The following is a 13600-nucleotide window of genomic DNA, read 5'->3' as shown; positions in this document are numbered from 1 at the left end:
TGACTTTGTCCCTAATTCTTGGAGTTGAATATTATTTTTTCAATCCTTAACCCAAATTGATAGTATGTTTTATATTCACAGCAAGTGCCTGTAAACTGTCATAAAGTCCTTATTACCTACAAGCACAATATATAAATATTCATGAGAATAACAGTGTATTTTCATGAAGAAAAACACTTATGCAGAAAATAGATTCAGCAACCAAAGATGATTTTAATAAATTTTTTAAAAATGATTTTATGTGACAAGTATTTTATAGTTTCAGAGTCAAAGATCAAATGTTTACAAATTTATATGTATACCTAAGAGGCATAAAAAGCTACACTCAGCAGGTTCATGATTTGTACAGCTTTGTTTACTCTCTTTGGCAGTGTCACTTTGATTATTATCTTTGGTTTTGTAGACCCCAAAGTTATTGTATGTAACAACTTCCTGATGTTTTATTTTTATAGGCCATTATGAAGTACCCCTCCATGGATTTAGCCAAATGCTATTTGAACATTTTGTTTTCTCACCCTTAGAATGTTTCCAAAGTTCACTCCTGACTGTGCAAAGTAGCACTTATCTTTTCATTTTGAAAAGACACGGTTCAGTTTTTAAGATGCCTCTGCTATTAGTACTCCGTGAGCTGGTGAACTCCATGTTCTCTCACGATTTTATTGTTTCTCAGTTATCTTTGAAGATGGAAAAAGCATGTTATTTTAGCTTGCTTTGAATTGCAATCATTTACTCTTCCCCTCGGTATTCTTGAATATTTGAGTAGACTTTTTCTACTACAGTTTTATGACATAGAACAGCCTTTAAAGTCCCCAGTGTGACCTTTCCACCCCATTTCTGAGTTTGAACAGCTACCTTAGCACCCATCATCCTTAAGGTTTATTTGGTTCATTTGGCACAAAAGATATGACCTTTCTCTTGCTCTAATGCCCACTCTCCCCCTTTCCCTGATCATCAGCATCATCTCTCTGCTTTACTGCCTGGAAAAGCCTGATATCATCTGTAAATCAGGAAATTTGCCAAATTGGACCCAACCCATGTGTGGTCCTTGGGATCCTCCCTAACTACCCAGAGAAGCACCACTCTTTATTCTCAATGCATATTTTCCTTTGCTTGGAAGCTGATGCCATGGTATCTCTATATACTTTTCCTACATAATACCATGCTGGACATACAGCAGACATTCAATAAACTTTTGTTTAATTGATTTGCTTCAGTGATCTCTCAGAGTTTCAGTAAAGAACCATTAAGCTTTCAATGAAAGGTGATTTCAGAAGTAACCCATTCAATCACATACGAACATTCTGAAAGTCTCCAAAACTTATGCATTTGGAGATAGGTGGAATCTGGTACATCTTTGGTATGCTTTAGACCTAAGGACACTTAAGGGAGAAAAAACATACATAGCAAATAACAACGGCCTTGAGTATGTAACTGTTGATTTCGGTAGCATCTTCTAAAACTACAGACTGTTTACCTGTATTTTGGAGGAGTAAAGGCAAGGTAACAATGTTTTGCCACCCAGTGCCCGATCTGCTTTTCTAGAGAAGGTAGAGCAACTTCGATTCCAAAACATTCAGGTTTGTGCAAAAGACCCTTCATCTCAGCCACAGCTGTGGGTGTTCTCACATCCCACGCCCTCTCCTAAGTTTCATCAGTGGATAAGTCCACGTGTTTATTTTACATGGATTCTTAGCAATATTTGACACAGTTGGCCACTGTCTTCTTCTTGAAAAAAATGAACTTGGACCCCTCACTCTCTTATAAAAAATAATGTGAGGTCTTCCAGGGCCTAAATCTTGGTTACAACATTTCCTGGCTGGGAGGCCCTACATCCACAGCCTCACTCACACATTAGAGACATACATAGTGCCTGCCCTCTACAGTTGTGGTGATTAATAAAATGCTTAGCACACTCTGACATATAGTAAGTCTTCAGTAAATATCAACTCTTGATGTTAAAATTGTTCTTTTTCTGCTGCCTTTTTCTCTTTAATTCTCTTTTGTGGACTGATGGCCATTTTTGGGGTACATTAAATGAGTGCTCCTTAGGATTTGCCATGGACCCTCCTGCCTCCTCAGTCACTGTGCTTTCCCTAGGCAATCATTTTCATTCCTGTTACTTCACTGAAGTCTATATTATAATTTGTATTTCCTTCAGGTTTCTCAAACTTCATATGTCTAAAACGAAATTCCTCAGCTTCTCCCCCAAACTTGGTCTTTTCTCTTTTTTAGCAAATGCCACCACCATGTATTTGGGAGAGTCAGGAACTTGGTAAAATTCTTGAGACCTCCTTTCCTTTTCACCTCCTACCCCCTTGGTTAATTATTAAATCCTGTCTGTTCACTTCCTGATTATGTCAGTAATTCTACTTCTCTCTGTCCCATTGTCACTTCTCTGTCACAGGCCATCATCTTCTCTTGCCTAGTAATCGCACCAGCCTAAGTTATTTCTCTGAAGTTTCCTCTTAGCTCCTAGTTCATTCTTCACACATTAGCCAGTGCCCTATCTGAAAAGAAATGAAAATTTGAATACAAAATTTAATCTGTAATGTTTTTCCTTCAGTGACACTCTTCTCTTTGGATGATGTCCTTGTTCCTCTTGTTAGCAATTAAAAAAAATACAGCAGTCAACTATTCATGAGTACTACTTTTCAAAGTATCAGTTAATACTACTTAATAAGTTGTATATGACACAGTAATGTTTGTGTACCCACTGTTTTAATATATTTAGAAGACTGAACAATGTTTCTTTGCTTTTAGGGTTGTTCTGAATAAGCTTTTGAAACATCACTTAAACTTATCAAATTATATCAAAGTGGCTACAATATAGGAACCATTACACTGACTCAGCCTTAACTGAACTCATGTAGTTCTTTTTTTCTAGAGAACTGAGTCAATAATATTTATTTGAAATGGATATAATTTTATAAATATTTATTTTATTTTATGACAAAATAAACCTTAAATATTATGCCATTAACACGTCCCTAAAATGATTGGCTTAACACCTTTTCTTACTGTGAATTTGCCTTTTCAATCAGGACATTTCTGTCCTTAAAAAGGTTTTATTGACTTTTTATATTTTCAGTACTTTTATTATGCTAATATTTTCTCCTAAGTTAAATGAATAATTTTGGAAAATGTCATCAAACGTATTTAGAACTGGGGAATTGGGAATTTGCAAAGTTGTTTATGCTGGCAGTATGCTCATTTGTGTTAATATTATATAATGACATTTAAGAAACTTGTGACTGGCTGCTTCTATTTGCTGGACATATTTTGAGCACAGCTTTGTGCTATGCACAGTGTGGGGTGCCAGGACCCCAGATACGAAAAAGATAGTATCTGATCTCAAGGACTGTGCGCTCTAATATAAGCATAACTGTAAATTTTAAACCACTTCTACTTTCAGAAGAAGAAATTTTTATAGCCGCCTTCACATAGGTTATTTGATTCTAGAAACCCATTCCTTTTGCCCTTTTCCTGTGTGAACTGCATTAATTCATCTATAGAGAGGTGGCAGTGGCTATGAGTCCTATGGTCAGAAACACCCAGGTGACAAATCCCAGCTCAATTATTTAGTTACCAGCTATAGTAGTCAAATATTGCTATGTAACAGACCACCCTACAATTCTGTACCTTCAAAAAGGCAATTATTTTTAAATTTTTCATTTGTATTCAGATTGGCTGGAACTTGACTCATCTAAGCTGAGCTCAGGTGGGTGGCTCTGCTTCAGGCTGAGGCAGCTGGGGCTGTTCTGCTATTCACGGCAGGGCTGTGAGTCAGCTGGGTGGCTGTGCTACATATTTGCTCATTCTGGGGCACAGGCCAAAGGGACAGCAGCTACTCAAGAGAAACACTTTTCATAGTAGAACTGCAAGAGAGCATCTGGGGTTAGAGCTGGCATGTTGTCACTTCTAGCCACATACCAGTAGCCAAAGCAAATCACATGATCAAGTTCAAAGTCAAGGGGTAAGAAAACATACTTGGTTCATGGTAGGGTGACAGTAAGGATGCAGAGAAGGGTGAAGAACTGAGGTCAACCATCTAATCTACCACAATAGTTGTGTGTCTTTGGACGAGACACTCAACCTTTCTAAGCTTCTATTTCCTTATTTATAAATGGAGATAATGACTGAACCTGTATCATAGAATCATTATGAGGATTACATAAGATACCATATGCAAAGCTCTTAGCATGAGTATCTGAACACAGTAAGCAGAGTAAGCAGACAATCTATTTTAGCTATTGATTGATGAGGGTTGAGTCCTAACACTAGGCTCACATATCTTTGGTGGCCCTAGAACCTGGACTTACAATCAGAGTTGTAATTCTTGGTCCTCAATAGACCATATACTCTGTGATATTTGTCTGTCCCCAACTAAGGGTTTGAATGTAATAGTGTAAGGATCCAGATATAAACCATCTGTTCTTGTTTTCCTTAGGTATGTTTATGACAGAATACCAGGGTCAATTACCCATTGTCATTTTTCCAACTAATGGTATTGTGGAGCCCAAGTCCTCAAAGATTATTAAAGTGGATTTCTGTGCAGACCAGCCCAGAGTTGTAAATGAAGCGGCCAAGTGAGTGTGCTGTGGTTCTTCATTCTAATGTAGTGCCTAATACTTTCCTGCTTTCCTGTTTCTCTCTTCAGATGTGCCTATTGTCTTTGAGTGTGCATTAGTTTCATTGTTTTTTCAGTCAGCATTAATTCATTGAGTCTCTAATGTTTGCTAAGCATTAGGGATTCAAAAATGGGGAAGAACCAGAGGATGACATGGGTGTGCATAACAGGAGGCCCTAGTTTGGATTTTGTAGGGGTGAGGGACTGGATCAAGTAAGTGTCCCTCTAAGGAGGTGATAGTTGAACTAAACACTTATTGGTGAGTAGGAATAAGTCAGACACAGAGCAGTGATGTGATTTGGGCTGTGTGTGTGTGTGTAGGGTAGGTGGGTGTTGGGTGTTGGTGATAAGAGTGGGTTAGAGGAGTGATTTCAGGCAGAGTAAGTAGAAGACTTGAACTCCTAGCAGTGAATAGACAGTGTTACACGCTGAGAGATCTGAGGAATGTAGAGGCAAAGAGGTGGAGGTAAGGAGTGATGTGAGATCAGACCAGGAAAGCAGAATAGTGTAGGGTCCAGTAAATCACCTCATAGGACAGCGTTATTTAATGTTGTATGTCTCGTTCATTAGTGGGATATGCAGTTATTACAATGGGACACCACCAGTATTAAAACAATGAGATGGAAAATACCAGAATGTATCTCACCTAGCAAGGGCACATGTTTTTATAGATCTGTGCGTGTGTGTCTGTGCTTCCTACATTGGAATGTAAAACATATTTCTTATTGAAGGTCACAGCCAAAAGAAAGTGTTTGAGAAACATTTGTGAGCCCTGATAGTTTAGGTTTTATTGTGAAGGCTGTGGAATCTCAGGAAGGTTTTAAGATGGGAGTATCTTAACTAGTTTGCATTTTAGAAAGGTCATGCCTAGTGTGCAGAACAAATCAGGGAGTGCAGGAATGGGTAGCCTGACTAGAATCTATAATAATAAAGTAAAAGAGAAATGATAAAGGCATTGGCTAAGGTACAAAATGGAAGCATGCAGATAATTCTGCAGATTAGAGGCATGTCGTGGAGGTAGATTTGACTAGGTTTAGTGACTGGTTATAGAAGGAGACGGTAAGAGAAGGCGCAGGTCTGTGGGGGAAGATCTGAGTTCAGTTTTGAAATGTTGGAATTGATTTACTTTGCAGGAATACTGTGGAGCCTGTAAGATTTACTTATCTCGAGTCCCAGAAAACAATTTGGTATAGGTATATATTGTCTTGAGGGTTGCCTGTTGAAAAGTTGTCAATGAAGCATGAAGTGTTGAAAATTACTTTGAGGAGGTAGAGTATGAAAGGGTAAGAGAGAAATACCATTAGTCATGGAGTTTACAAAATATCCAAGTCTTAGGACAGTGAGAAGGTAGAGTCTGAATAAGTGAGAGGAAAACCAGGAAAGTGTGGTGTCAAGGAAGCTAAGGGAGGAGAGATGTGCCGAGATATGGTATGGATCATGTGCAGTGTGGCAGAGATAGTGTAAGGACTTAGGTTGTGGAGTGGTCAGCTGTTTGTGGTATTTGATGGGGCGAGATTCAAAAGGATTGCATTTGGGCCAGAGAAAGATACATTTGGGGTGGGGGTCAGTTTCAAAAAGGGAATCCAAATTCGTCTGGGAAGTGAAGTTTTATGGGGGGTTATATTCATTTCAGCAAAGAGTGGAATTTTGCTGAGGTACTTTACTTAGTAGGGAACTGGGTTATTAGGATGGAGATGAGCCCATATTCTCAGTTTGTACCTTGTTGAGTAGGATGAGTTAGAAAAAGAACCTCAGAATTCTAGCACTAGAGGCGTGTGTTATCCTGTCTAACTCTAATATTTACAAAATAATTGGTGATATGGACATACCAGTATGTTCTTTTCTGGGTCAATTCCTGTGATTGTTCCCCAACTTTGTTTTTTCATGGAGACAATGAATTAGGTTGCACATATGCCATTCTACTGTGCAGATTCAGAGGACGTGACAGTCTCTTGCACGTATGCGAAAGGAACTGCTCTAAGGCCTTTGAATTTTAATTATAATGTGATTTTATAAAAGTTCTGTTTATATAAATATTTAAGAGAAAGAGTATATAGAATTCTAATGAAAATATATGTGTATAATTCATTACCTTGTAGAGTGAGTTTGCAAGGTCGTCCAGACATATTCTTGAATATCAAAGTTCATGTGGTTGAGCAGATTATTGAATTGTTAAACATGAATGATAATAAAAATGTGGAATGCATACGCTTTGGTTCTACTTTCTTTGGAACATCAAAGATTGAACATGCACTTCTATACAATAATAGCCCAGAACTTATAAATTGGGTGGCTATCATGCAAAATGACTCAGTTGGAGAAGAACTGGTAAGTAAATAGTGCATCAGGTATTACATTTTGAAACAGATTGTTTTGAACTTACTAATAACCAACAAGCTGCCTTTTGTTTTTGTTTGTTTAAGAGCAAGGAAAGGTTTATTGATCAAGAAGTCCTAGCTGCAGAAGATGGGAAAATTAATTCTCAAGTTCATTTTCCCAACAAGCTGTTTAATTGTTTAATTATTCTAACTATATTTTATTTTTTTATTTTATTTTATTATTTTATTTTATTATTTTATTTAAAAAAATATATCTTTATTGATTTCAGACAGAAGAAGGGAGAAGGAGAGAGAGAAACAGAAACATCAGTGATGAGGGTTATTGATCGGCTGCCTCCTGCAGGCCCCCTACTGGGGATCGAGCCCGCAACCTGGGCTCTTGCCCCATCCGGGATTCGAACTGCGATCTCCTGGATCCTAGGTTAATGTTCAACCGCTGAGCCACGCCAGCCGGTCTATTCTAACTATGTTTTTACATGCAGTTAGATAAAATTTCATTTCATGTGTCTTCAAGAGTAACCCGAAAAAGTTCAGTAAATTAAACTAACATTGATAGTAATATATCTGAAGTAAATCAGACAAGTGTTTCTTATAAATTAGTGGCTAATTGTGGGGTTTCTACTCTCATCAGGTTTTTAAAAGTTCTTTAAATTTTATGATGTACCTTGATCAAATTTATGTATGTTACTTTAAAGGCACCTATATTCCCTATCTTCTAGATGCTGGAATTTCTATAATTATTTTATGACTTCTTAAAATATTTTGCTAGTGTTTTGCCTTAATACTCTTTTATTTCTGATTTTATACTACAGGGCACAAATATTCAACAAAGAACAGATGTTGCTATAAATAATCTCACCTACATAAGACAAATAAGGAACATGGATATTACCACTTTTATCTCCTGTGTTCCTAATGAAGGGAGGTTATTACCTTATCAAAAGACTAAAATTACATTTTGTTTCAGCCCAAAGTAAGCAAAAATTAATTCCATTGTGATGTTACTTGTTAACAGAAAGTATATTAACCATACATTCATCAGATTGACTTTCACATTAAAACTTGTCAGAAGGCACAAATCGGATTTTTAAAATTATGCTTCTAAGTATTTCTGACATGCTTAATATTTAAAAATATCGTTCTAAATACTTCATGTTAAATTAAAAATCTCTCCAAGCCTTGTGGAAATGCGATGGTGGAAGTAGAAATTTTGGGTTGTTTTGGATTGTGGCTCCAAACCAGTCTGCAGCTGAGTCCCTGATGTCCCTGCAGATATAGTGAGGTGATGGCCGGTGGCGGCAGTGTTATGGGTGCCTCCGGAGAGGGCGCAGTGCTCCTGCCAGGGCAAAATGCTTGCTGACTATCAGGAATATTAAGCCTATAGCAGTTGCTGGGGTGGATCACAGTTGGTTGCTGAAATTCATGCATACTTTGAGGACTTTGGCCAGCGGATATTTTTCATAGCTGAGTCCTTGGTTTGGTTATTTAGTTTGAAAATATATTCGGAAATACTCTTTTAAGTAGGTAGTAGCAACTTCAGCTACACTAGAGAGGTTGCAGTGACCCATCTAACTGTACATATGTTTACCCTTGTTTGTGAGAAGGCAGGGAATGGTTAATGTCCTCCGTTCTGTGGCTGTAGGGTCCCTTGGTGACACCAGCTGTTTGCTGAAGGCTGAGTTGGGTTAAGGAGGGAAATGCTTCGAGTAATGGTTCTGTCTGCACAATCTGTACCTGCCTTATTTATCACACCTTCATACAGGAATTGCTTTGGTGAATCTGTAAGACTGTTTAATACGCAATTTTTGAAATTCTGAGTGCGTATTTCTTTTTTTTAAATATGTTTTTTTTTATTTCCGAGAGAGGAAGGGAGAGAGAGGGAGCTGGAAACATCAGTGATGAGAGAGTCATTGATCGGCTGCCTCCTGCACGCCCCCTGCTGGGGATCAAGCCCGCAACCCGGGCCTGTGCCCTGACCCAGGAATCAAACCATGATCTTCTGGTTCATGATGACGCTCAACCGCTGAGCCACACCAGCTGGGCTAAGTAGGCATTTCTTTTTCATGGCAGCATGGTAACAGAGTCTAGCATAAACTCATACGTATGAATATGAATCGAATTACATGTGTTCTCAACATTCTCTTGGCATTCTTATGGAATATTTCACATCAGCCTTTTGTGTATGTTTTTGAGTATCCACTGCTAAAAAGTCTGACCTCTAGTTAAGGCAAGTCAAGATCGCCAGCGCGCAGGCCTGGGATGTCACCCATCTCTGTCTTTGGCCCTACTTGTCTTCACAGCTTTTCTTGTCTTCTCTCCAAATCTTGTTCCCCAAATTACCTGTTCTCCTCTAACAAGAGTGTGCCTAGCAATATGTGCTTAGTTTATGGGAAGAACACTTAAGTAACAGAGGTTTGCAATTACATCCCGGGTTAAGAAGGACTATTTTAGGGAATGGAACAGAGTCCTTAGCCAGCAGTGAATTCTGCATAGAAAGGAAAGCCTTCACATAGAAAGTGGCATTAGAGCTGGACCCTGATGACTTAGTGTTTGTAAATTACTCTTGTCTTGCGAATGTGGTCTTGAACTCATTTTGGGGATACTTACATTTTGTGGCCTTCTTTTGGCAAGTCTCTATGCCTGCGCAGTAATATTGGAAAATGAATCACGGTCATATTTTTTATTTCTAAACTTTCATCTCCTTGCATAGATTTAAGGGTTTAGTTGATTCCCTTGTGAGAGGTAACAAAGTGCATTATCTTTGCTTTACAAATAACTGTAATTTTTTTACAGGATAGTCGCCGATAGTAAAAAGGATAATGACCCTTCACACAGGCAAGACTATGCTATCTTTTTGAGATTTGACTCTGTAGGAAGTAAGGATGGGTTTTTGAGAGATGACAACACTAAGACCATCAAAAGTAAGTGTGAAATGAATGTAATCATCGAATGTATAGCAGTTTAAATTGTTTAAAAGTTTGGGCATCAATATTTGTAGATGCAGTATAATAAAAATATATAATATTGAATAGAACGAAAATGCAAACAATCAAGAGACCTTAAAGTGTCTTCTGAGGCATGTAAAGAAAATAACCTCAGAATCATTTGCGTAGTAATCTTCCAAGTATAATTTAGGGGAAATTATTATTTTTAAATAACATTATATAAATATGATGTTCTAGAGCAGCAATTTTCAACCGGTGTGCCACAGATTTTTAAAACATACAATACCTGACTATTTAGTCAGGGGCACTGACCTCTTTTTGCTTAGACTGTCAAATAAAAAATGACGACAGCCAACACAATAGCCATCTGGTGTGAATAGATCAAAATTATGCCTATTTTTTCTGTCAGATAGGCACAAATATATTTTTTTGTGTGCCGCAGAATTTTAGTAATTAGTTTATGTGTGCTATGAGATGAAAAAAGTTGAAAATCGCAGAAATACAAACCCTTTTTTATAGATTCTAGTTATATTGCTCTCTCTGCAAAACTGCTCTTTCACACAATTAGAACATACAATTCATAGCTCCTACCTTCTCTCTAGTATCTCCAGCAGTTCGTGTTTCTGTTGTGTCAACGTAAGAAACATTCAAACCTCTGAAGAATTTTTTGTGTGTTTATTTGAGCCAAACTGTCGACAAATGCCGGGAAGCAGAATCTCAAGGGATTGAGATAATGCTCCAGAGAATGGCAGTTTTGCACTTTGATTTATGCATTACAATCAAAGGGGGAGACATAAGTGGGTTACATGAAATCCATTGCTGGTAGATTAGGAAGGCGGGAGAAAGCAAAGGGGGGGGGACCTCTGGGATTGGATAAAAGGTAAAATGATGGACATACTTCTTTTACTTAGGTGGTACAGGATAGTTAACAGTCAACAATTAACTCAATAACAATGAGGGGATTTGTGGTCTCTGCAGAGCAGTACCTGTGCTCTGAGGGGTCCAGAAAAAGGAAAATTACTTTGAAATTTCAACTATATGTTTTTGTAGATGCAAAAAGACAGTAGACAGGCTCAGTTAAAGTAAACGTTGACCTTCGTCAGGGAAGATACAAGCTTAGGAAATGACTACCCACCATAAACTGCTTATTAGTTTAAAAAGTTTTCATTTCAGACCATCCTTTGTGGTTACTTTAGGTCTCTGACTTTGCAAGGCTGCCACGCAGGCCTTCCCTGAGCTAGTCAGGTTAGCATGTGGCCCCTTTTTGTCCACAGTTATTACCCAGCTTATATTCCATTGTCCATTATTTTAGTCACCTTTTCCCATATTACACTTTAATATCTTGGCCCATTTCCCATAGTGTCTGAGTGGAAAATCTTTAATCTCAGCCTACTCTGTGTGTGCACCTGGGACGCTAATTGTGATGGAGAGAAACACAAAACCATCCTGTGATGTTTCACTTTTTAATCTACAATCACTAACCCTGAATGGGTCCTTTAAGCTGTTTTCCATTCCGGCTGCATTCCTCCATTCATTCACGTTCTCACAGTATGAGATTAATGTCACCCACCTCTTTTCGCCTCATACCTTCAAAACTTCTTCCTTCATCTTTACTCTAAACTTGTAAATACATTAAATGACCTAGTAGACATTTTCACTTGGATGTCTACCAGACATCTCAAACTTAACATGTCCCAAAAAGAACTCCTAGCTTCCCCATAGCCTGGCCCCCCTGCATTCTTTCCTGTCTGAAGAAATGGCAATTCCATCATTTCAGTTGCTCATTGATCGTGTGTTTAATTTCATATCCTACATCCAACACATTAGCAAATTTTGTTAACTCTACCCTCAAAAATATATCTTAGCCCTTGCCAGGTAGTTCAGTTGGTTAGAGCATTGTCCTGATACACCAAGGTTGCAGGTTTCATCCTTGATCTGGGCACATACAAGAAACAACCAATGAGTGCGTAAGTGGGTGGAACAACAAATCTCTCTCTCTCTCCCTTTCTCTCTCTCCAAAACAAACAAACAAACAAACAAACAAAAAAATATATATATATATACCTTAAATCTGACCATTTCTCACCATCCTTCTACTACTCTTACCCAGACATATTTGTTTCCATGCCAAGCAAATTCCTATCTTAGAGTCTTTGTCCTTGCTGTTCTACCTGGAATGCACTTTTAATAGATTTTCACCTGATTTTTTTCCAGAGTTCCTTTATACTTTTGCTCAAATGTCTTCCTATCAGAGATCAGAGAGGACTTTTTTTAAAAAAAAATGTTTTTATTGATTTTTATAGAGAGAGGAAGGGAGAGGGAGAGAGAGAGATAGAAACATCAATGTGCTGCCTCCTGCACGCCCCCTACTGAGGATTGAGCCTGCAACATGGAAATGTGCCCTGACAGGGAATCAAACAGCTGACCTTTTGGTTCATGGGTCAACGCTCAACCACTGAGCCACACAAGCTGGGCCAGAGATGCCTGTTTGGATTCCCCCATATAAAAGAGCAGCTCCAAGATGATGTGCTCTGTCTTACCCTTGTAGGGGAGGAAAAATAATTTTCCTTCTGCTCCTCTAAGTTCTTGGTCGAGACCCCCTATAATAAAAGACATAACAGGAGAAAAACAAACAGAAATTTAATAACATGTATATTTTCAGCATACATGGGAGATACCCAGAAAAACTGAATAACTCTTTGAAATGGCCCAAGCTACCACCTTCAATACCATCTCCAGCTAAAGACAAAAGATGGTGGGGGTGAGGGGCCAGTTATGGGAGGTTTTTCAGGAAGACCACTGTAAAGAGGATAGGGTTGTTATGCAGATTTAAGTCCTTGCCTTCTCCACTGATAGAGTTCCTTCTAGGTACAGAGAGGAAGACACCCTTACAAATGGATATTTCCCTTGTAAATGTAAATGTCTCTTACAAAAGGGTAACTTCTACTAGGTTTCCAGAGCTTTTCCTGTGTCTGTTCTTTCTAAAAGATCCCTTATGCCAAAGAAACATATTTGGGAGTGACAAATTCTGTTCCCCTTCACCCTTCTTTACCTTTCTCCATAGCACTTACCAGCTCTGAAATGGTATATATTTGCTTATTTATTTTATTGTCAATGTTACCTCACTAGAATGTAAAGTCCATAAGAGTAGGAACATTGTCTATTTTATTCACTGCTGTTATCCCCAAAGCCTAGAAGACTACTTGGCAAAGAGAAGGCACTCACTGTTTTTGTTGAACTATTGAATTGTTACCAGGGAGATGAGGAGACTTTGGTTCTTGTCTTCTTGAAGGAAAGATTTCAAGCAAGAGACAAAGTGTAGAAAATAAAGCAAGAATTTATTAACCGTAGTAAAAATATCATGGGGTTCCTTAGAAGTTAGAGGATATGTGCTTGTGGGGGAAGGAGAAGGGAAAGGGAATGGCATGGGCATGTTCCCTGGAAGAAGAGGACATTGGGACCTTCATTTTGGGGGGTTTTAGAGGCTGGGTGTGTAGGGGAGGTCTTAGGGGTGAATCAGTAGAATATTCATCAGCTTTATGCTGATGTACCCAAATCAGATTTATTCTCTCAGTTTGTCTGTCCTTGGATGGGGTTGGCAAATGGCACTTAATTGGATTTCTGTAATCTATCTCCTTACCCTCTGGTTAGGGAGAAGTACAAACCATTTACTCTTAAGTTTCCTTGGT

The 13600-nt window shown here is 38.4% G+C and overlaps 1 protein-coding gene across 1 annotated transcript in view; it reads left to right on the top strand.

Annotated features, from left to right (window-relative positions):
* Positions 1 to 13600, top strand: part of CFAP47 (cilia and flagella associated protein 47) — a 354566-nt gene that overhangs the window by 12063 nt on the left and 328903 nt on the right. The window contains exons 4-7 of the mRNA XM_016216827.2: positions 4448 to 4586; positions 6727 to 6955; positions 7779 to 7939; positions 9760 to 9887. Of these exons, the coding sequence (XP_016072313.2) occupies positions 4448 to 4586; positions 6727 to 6955; positions 7779 to 7939; positions 9760 to 9887 (657 nt within the window). The remainder of the gene's footprint in view (positions 1 to 4447; positions 4587 to 6726; positions 6956 to 7778; positions 7940 to 9759; positions 9888 to 13600) is intronic.

Source organism: Miniopterus natalensis, chromosome X (genome assembly GCF_054644295.1).
Source record: "Miniopterus natalensis isolate mMinNat1 chromosome X, mMinNat1.hap1, whole genome shotgun sequence".
NCBI lineage: Eukaryota > Metazoa > Chordata > Mammalia > Chiroptera > Miniopteridae > Miniopterus > Miniopterus natalensis.
The sequence above is the reverse complement of the archived record's forward strand: the minus strand, read 5'-3'. Positions and strand labels throughout refer to the sequence as shown.